The following is an 8084-nucleotide window of genomic DNA, read 5'->3' as shown; positions in this document are numbered from 1 at the left end:
TTCACAGCTCTGGTGGTTACAAACATTATGCAAACAAAACTTTAAGCTGGACATGGTGCCTGTAAATGTGTATTCTGGTTGTGTGTTTTGTCTTTAGTTTCTGGTTTTGTGAGGTGGCAAGATAATTGATTGCATCCTCAGTTCCTGGCAAGATCCGTCATGAACTGTATAAGAGTTTCTCTGGTTCAGCAGCTCCAGACAGGACAACTGAAGCTACAGACGCTAAGAAGGAAGAAGAGAAGATCGTTCTGCAGCAGGTTTGCTCAAAAACTGTCATTATATATTGACCTGACTGCCACTACAGGTGGTCTCTTCCCTAGAGAAGTATTACTAACATGTCCCTGTCTGTCTTTATTAAAGGTAATCATCATCTTCAACATCTGCATCATCTCCACCATGAAGACGCTGACTCTGTCTGCACTTCTTTGTGCCATGATGGCTCTGACCAGAGCTGCTGGTGAGTATTACTCCATATGTGAGTGAGTGTGAAAGAGAGACAGCTTATGTTCATGTGTAATTAAATTTATTCATAAATAAACAATGTAAACAGCAGACAACTTAAATCAGTAACTATGTCAAACTGTGCAGTTCTTCCAGACGCAGAGGCTGGAAACTGGACCAACTCGTTCACTCCAACAGGTCAGTCGGTACTTTATAAGAATTATATTAAAGTACAATTTGTCATGATGTTCTCCTGTAAACAAACAGAAATACTGCATTTATCTACTGCTACTGTAGACTCACTGTCCACTCTTTTGTATGACAGAAGAGAATCATGTTGTCAAGAGGTCCACATCATGTCCAAAAGATTGGACTCCTTTTTACGGTCAATGTTATCTCTTCGTTCAACAACCCATGATTTGGGCTGTGGCTGAGGTAATGGGGATTATCTTTATTCAGTGAACCTTCCACACAATGTTTGTTCTGTTCACTACTTTCTACACTTCTTCCTCCTCTGTAGAGAAACTGTCACTCTTTGGGTGGAAACCTCGCATCTGTTCAAAACTCCAAGGAGTCCGGTGTGATTCAGGCGGTGATGACATTGAGCAACACTCAAAATCAAGTAATAGCTTGGCTTGGAGGGTCTGATGGACAACAGGTATATTATTTGTCATTTACATAATGTGCAAAAGTTATTTGATTAAATAATTATTGTCTTTTAAACGTTCAATATTCTCTTCTGTGCTCAAGGAGGGACATTGGTTCTGGAGTGACGGAACGCCTTTCCACTTTACTCAGTGGTGTGGTGGACAGCCTGATAACGCTGGTGGTCGTCAGAACTGTATTGGTTTTAATTTTAGAGGTAAATAATAAAACATTATTTTCAGTGAGAGCTCAGTGTATAATTGTTGTAAACTGTACAGGATGAATATCAAAGAAAAGGCTGGTGAATTACAATTTTAATATTTTTTGCACTTGTAGTTACAAATACATGGTATTACATCCTAACCTACAAAATGTACACGATTGATTTTGAGATTTATTAGTAACCTATTAATGTAGTCATAGAAACTGTGGTGTTGTGATAACAACAATAAAGAGTAACTGTGAGTGATGATGTTCAAACGGACAATATATCCCAGGATGAATGATCTGTCTACATAATGATGTTCAACAGTTTCAGGTTTGCTGTCTGACTGCTGTGTTTTTGGTTCTTATAGACTCGAAATGCTGGGATGACCAGAATTGTGATTGGCAGTTCCCATCTATCTGTGTCAGAGAGGAATGATAAAAGCATGTGTTTGTGTATCTGCGAGGAAATTCGTCTCTCTCCAGCCACCAGTCTCATATTTGACCTGAATTCTCTTTATCTCGATTTACATCTTTATTTCTTCTCTATCGCTGTAACGCTACTTAAGGAACGAAGCGACAAGTGACATAAACAGCAGCTGGATTGTCTCTGTCTCTTTAATACGAGCAGACTGAATGTGTAATGAAAAGAAAGCTTTTAGCACAAATTTATTCTGCAGAGTGAACTGTTCTTTCTTCTCTTATGCAAAATTAAAAGCCTCAAGCATTGAAACAAGCTGGTCTGTGTTATATCTCTTGTTTGTGTGAGTTTAATTGGCCTAGAACTTTAGCTTTAATACTGTTAAATAATACTGAACATTATAATTGTTGGTAGCACCCAGTGAAAATGTCCAGATGGTACAAAAGGTGACGTGATCCAAACTTTGAATGGATTTTCATATTCAAAGTTTCTGAAAGTGTCCGACAGCATTTGGTTTATTTTAACTCTCCTGTTGTGTTCTGGGCAAAATAAATAAATAAATATAGCTGCAAGCGGCAATGATTGGGATCCAAACAAGTTGTGAAAAATGCAACATTTGATATTTTCAGTGGAGAAGAAGAGATGCAGATGACTTGAGAGATCAAAGTGATGAAAGAATGTGGACTTTGCATTTTCCTAGTTATCTCAAACACCATCACCATGAGATCAGAGAGCCTCATTATATGTACCTGATTACTGGGTGAAATGTTCAGCCCACCTGCAACATTTTGTGTTCCCAAGTCTTGAAGTTTAAGCTGCACAAGAAAGTGTCATGGGATCCAAATAAAATAAAGAATTTGACTCACTATGTTGTAAACACCCCCATTGTCAGCAAGTCTGACTTGTTCACCTGAGGATTTGAACCCTGGAACTTCAGATCTGCAGAGCAGGTGACTTACTGACTGACTGACTGGTGAGAGGCTGTTTCCACACACCTTCTCACAATTTGAGGTCATGACATACATAGATTGTTTTGTCAGTTTAAAAATAATATGTTTCCAATAGTCAAAATGTTGGTGAGAAGATTCGGGAAAAAAATCACACATCATTCTGCTGGTTTTGGGTGTGTTGTCAATTATTTTGATGGCATTTGATCCAAAACTGTGCAAAAAAGAAAATGTTGTGCATACTGTACAAGTTTCAGCAAGATACTCAATACCACTGCAGACTCACCGTTTGAGTGATTTAAAAACCCTTGATATCGGCCATCTAGAGGACGTCTGTGTTGATATTTGAAAAATAGAGAGACTGACTTCTGAATTGACCATAGGTTGCAGTGAGGCAAACATTTGTCAGTGGATTTGTGGAAAATATGTCAGCTCTCTAGGACGTTTTTAAAATGATACATTATTAACAATTATTGTCATAAGCAATGCAGAATTTGAGAAATCATTACAAAATTTTATGCATCAACTGAGTAGTGACCCTAGATCGTATACGAGCCGAATTTTGTACAAATCCATGCAGCAAATAACGAGGTATAAACCTTTTGCATGTGTAGTGCCCCCGAGTGAAAGAATATCCCAGCAAAGCTCGTACCAAGTATCCAAACAGACGCATCAAGTGTGGTTACAATAGCTTAAGCCAATTTTGATTTACGGGCATTTATGTAAAATTGTACATAAGGACACAAAAGTAAAAATTTATGAACAAAAAACAAATTGACATATCAAAATTCGTCTGATAAATTCTGATAATTGATGTACATGATCTTGCCAAAGTTTCAGGTGACTGGCGAAACCTAGGACGAGTTTACAAAAATAGATTGTAGAGAAAAGTGATAAAAAGTCACATAATTTGACTTCTTTAGAGTAAAGATGCAGATGAATCCAGATCGAGATTTTGGTGAGTTTTTGTGCAGCAGTTTTTGCTGCCTGAACACTTTAGCGGAGTAAAAGATGAAAGACATAAAGAAAGAAAGAAAGAAAGAAAGAATGATGACAACAGAACCAATAGGGTTCCAGCAGCAGTGCTGGGCGGGCCCTCGCACCTGAAGCATGTCGGGTGCGACACGCCGTAGAATTGTCACGTGCATTCGGATGCTGCAGGGACAATTTTCACGTCACTTTTCTGTGTCTGCTATGTGGCACTAGAGAGTATCCGGTAGCTATTTGTTATTTCGTACGTCAAGTGTGGAACACGTTGTGAAAATTTTATTTAAATCAACCAGCAGATGGAAAACTACCCCATACACACCACGCTTTTGACCAGAAACAGACATCAAATTATAGTATATAATATTTTTTAGATTGTTTCAAAACAGTATCCTGGACAGATTCCATTCTGGTTATGTTTTCCTCTGGTCTTAACTACAGTCAAAATAATATGTTATTGTACCTCTTTTGCTGAAAAATGAGTGAAATTATTTCAGATAAATGAGGTCTGAACACAATCCCCAAGTCTTGACCCCTTGCCCCAGGTTCTTTGTATGTGTATGAGTGAGATTTCTTCCCCCTTTTGTGTGACTGCAGGATGCTTGCTGTGTTTTGGTTTTTGTGTTGTCTGTCTGTGTTCTCCCCCTTTCCTTGCACAGTCAGCGAAAGGAAGGCGTGGAACACTGTTTATAGGATAAAAGGAACAAACACAATAGGATGGTTAATTAAATAAATTGAATAATCTGTAGTTGCAGTAAATTTTGTGCTGTGCAAACTATTCAAGGATCACCACCACTGTGGTGAAAATAAGTTTTAGGTTATTTAAAATTAAGGTATTAGATAAGAGATACTTATCATAAGGAGTTAGTCTTTTATTGAAAATGTGTTTAGCCTAAAAGTATATTTTGATCATTTTTAAAGATATTTGTCTCAGTTTATGTACATGTGTATATACAGAATATTCAGCAGTATATTTTGAAAACTTCAGGCAAATGCATCTTGGCTGCAGAAAATGTGCAATAGAATGTAGGAGTGCCCAAATGTCTGATCATGGCAAACAGATCCCTTGTTGTTTTCTCCCTGTAGGCAGGTGTTCTTCTCAGTGCATGAACCTGACTGCATCTTTATTTCTCACCAGTCTCTCTACCTCGAGTTTTTCTTGCAACATTTATTTTGCGTTGATCTCTGGTGAAAAGTTTTCATTTACGTAACTGAATTGTCATGTTAGAAGTGGCCAAGTGTATTTCAGTCACAAACTGAGCGAAGAACATGTACATCAACACCAAAAAGCCTTATTTTGAAATAACTACTTGGTTAATTTATGAGGTCTCTGTTCATCCAGTGTATTAATTCCGGTGGGGAACCGGCAAGGGAAAGCTAAAGATTCAAGTCTTCAAGCCGAGTAGTCTTGAAGAAACTGACTGGACAGTTTCTCTCTGCTGGTGCCACAGAATAGATCCCTTCACTAAAACACAATATGTCCTCTGAAACATCACGTGGCTGAAGGCATGAGTCAAGAGCAATGTCACCTTCCCGTTCTGGCTCATCTCTCTGTTCCTGTGGTTGACTTTCATCACAAACCAGCATGTCATGTTTTCTGCCTCACACAGTGCATCACTCTCACACCTGTCTATTTCCATCAAATCATCGGCATTATAATCATCATCCTCCAAGTTGCCATCGTGGTCGTGGTCTTGTTGGATCATATAATTCAGTCTCATCTCTTATAGTGACATCCTCGTACTGTGGGTGAATGCGTTTGCCTGCACTAGTGTAGACCACACCATCACAGTCTGAAACAGCTGATGGCCTCTGCAATGCAATCGTCTCTTCGGTTTTACTCTCATCACCTGAGACTCACTTCTCAGTCGGGGCAGAGCGCTGACTGTTTCCTGTACCTCAGACGGGGCACATATAACATTACCATGTATCGCTCTCTGTCGGCCTTTAGGAAGAGGAATGATTTTGGCAAATGTTATGTACTTGGTGATGCGATGTCTCTCCAGCATGTTGAGATCAGACAACACAGGTGTAAAATGTCAACAAGCTCCGAGTTGTTAGTTACAGTGAGGCTTGGCATTAATCCATTTTTAAGATGGCTGTGACATGTTGTACAAATACATTCCCTCCTTCTCTCATTGGGGACCTTGCACTATTCATTTAAACACCGAGTGATAAAAGATTGCTGCCTCTGTCTGAATTCCGCATTTTCCTTGCAGCATTTTGTAATATATTCCATTTGCCTCCTTCTGAATTCAGGGTTGTTTTGATAGTGGTTGGTAACTGACTCTCGTTTTCTTTGTCTGAGTTTCCTCATCAGAAACATACTTTCTCCTTTCTTTTCTTTTTAGATTCTCCTTTATCTGTGATGCCTTTTCAGATACCAGTAGTCTCCTCTTGGATTTTTCCCCTCGCTTTGTCAGTTTACATTCAGTTCAAGTCTTGTAAGACATTATCACAGGCAACAGTATTTACTAATGGAGCAGATAAGCTTGACTTGTCTGATGCGGAAGATTTCAAACTGCATTTACTTGGTAGTTCTAATTCAGTTTGGGTATTAAGGAATATGAAATCAACCTCTTGTTGTCTCACAGACGATACAGAAGTGATGTTAGTGGACACTCCCTGTAGTTTGTAATCACAGACAAGATTGGCATCGCTTGCCATTGGAGCTGTTATGTTCACTTTGAGGAGCATCATGTGATGTGACAGAATTCAGTCTCTATGGTTCTGGTTCAGTTTCCATATCAGTGCATCGTTTGTGTAAAATGTTATCAGAGTAATCAGAGACAACAGTGTTTATCTTAGGAGCACTCAGGCTTGATTCATTTTGAGGAGCATCATCCAGCAGAGCGGCTGACACAACAGCAGTGTGAGTTGTAGGCTGACTCTTTGTGTCTCTCTCTGGCATAGCATCATTCAGGTTGGTTGTATTCACACTGTAAAACCGCAGAGGCTTCATTTCATAGTTATAGGACGACAGTGTGCCCAACGTTTTGTGACACTTTATGAGCCTGTCAATCACATCACTGAGATGTGTGAATGTCAGCATGACAGCAGTACCAGGAGTGCGTGAATCCAGGGGTAGGGGCAAACCTTTGGCTGTTATTGTGTGGATCAAAGAAACCATATCTGCCTGACCTGGTTCCAAACACTGCAATACACAACTGTCTCATCAGCAGCAATGCATACTGTACATCAGATAACAAGCAGCTCAGTCCAGCCTCTAGGTCGAGGAAACTATCGACAGCTCCAGGTTCCTCTGTCCTGTCACGTTTACTGCTACAGTTTGTAGTTTTGTTGCATAAATGTCCCAGGATATTTGCTGTGACATTAACCTATACTGCGCCCATGGAAACTTTTAAAACCGTTACCGTAAACCGTTAAATAAAACACTCACACATCAACACAATAAAGAAATCATCTGAGAAAATAGTTGGGTGGGGGGCCTGTCAATGATTTGTAGCTCCTATAATCTTGACAAAATATTGCGAACAGCTGCTGACGATAAATTATTAGGCTGTAATATGAACCCGAGCATCCTCTGAATTCAGCACTAACCTGCTGTAATTTATGTTGTCCTTTAGTAACAATAGAGCCCATTTGTTAGTCTGCACGTTGTCATTTGCACACTGTGTTCCTCCTTGTCAATAAGGGGTGCTGCAGCACCCTACGCATCCCCCTTCCCGCTCGCTTGCCCAGAATACCACTTGGGAGACCCATCGGCCAGGCTGCGGTGAGCTGGTCATTGGTGGAGGAAGGAACAGCTGCAGGGCAGAAATACAATGCTGTTTTCTTATGCTGACCCAATTTACCTAATGTACCATCCATCCATCCATCATCAACCGCTTATCCTGCGTACAGGGTCGCAGGTCCTAATGTACCAATAAGTCTGAATTTACCCTGCTTTTTAACTTTTAAGTAGGCCTACATTTTGACAGAAGTAGACCACTTTTGCTTGCATACAATACCAATATAGTAAGTGTCAAACATCACAGAAACTACAGCAAATACAGAATGTATCAAGAGTGTAAATGTATGCAAATTTATTTTAAACATCTTAATAACAACTCAACTCACTAAAACATAAAACATTCTTGAATTATAACATTTTCTAGAAAAAAATGTGTTAAACTGATTGCAACAAACATTTAGTTTCATTTAGGCCTAATGGTCAGAGAGAGAGACAGACAGAGAGAGGCATGGACTCGTTGCTCTGCCTCCTCTCCCTCAAAGGCCTCAGCTTCAACAAACTTTTCCCCTGACAGTTTGATTTTAAATGGAATGGAAATTTTTAAAATTTCTTCTGTAGAGGAAGCCAAAGGGCCTCCTCAGTCTCATATGTGGCGTCTCCCTCAACCAACAATTTCAACATTCGTGGCCTCCGCCCATCTTCGTTGGCTCCAGAGGCCGCAACGATGCTGGTTGTGTTTGCCTCC

The 8084-nt window shown here is 39.8% G+C and overlaps 1 protein-coding gene across 1 annotated transcript in view; it reads left to right on the top strand.

The window, feature by feature from the left end:
- Positions 1 to 231: 231 nt before the first annotated feature.
- Positions 232 to 8084, top strand: part of LOC123979930 — an 18413-nt gene continuing 10560 nt past the window's right edge. The window contains exons 1-7 of the mRNA XM_046064037.1: positions 232 to 257; positions 361 to 457; positions 589 to 639; positions 767 to 876; positions 962 to 1099; positions 1192 to 1303; positions 2604 to 2661. Of these exons, the coding sequence (XP_045919993.1) occupies positions 397 to 457; positions 589 to 639; positions 767 to 876; positions 962 to 1099; positions 1192 to 1303; positions 2604 to 2661 (530 nt within the window). The 5' untranslated portion in view covers positions 232 to 257; positions 361 to 396. The remainder of the gene's footprint in view (positions 258 to 360; positions 458 to 588; positions 640 to 766; positions 877 to 961; positions 1100 to 1191; positions 1304 to 2603; positions 2662 to 8084) is intronic.

This window comes from Micropterus dolomieu, linkage group LG12 (assembly GCF_021292245.1).
Source record: "Micropterus dolomieu isolate WLL.071019.BEF.003 ecotype Adirondacks linkage group LG12, ASM2129224v1, whole genome shotgun sequence".
Taxonomy (NCBI): domain Eukaryota; kingdom Metazoa; phylum Chordata; class Actinopteri; order Centrarchiformes; family Centrarchidae; genus Micropterus; species Micropterus dolomieu.
The sequence above is the reverse complement of the archived record's forward strand: the minus strand, read 5'-3'. Positions and strand labels throughout refer to the sequence as shown.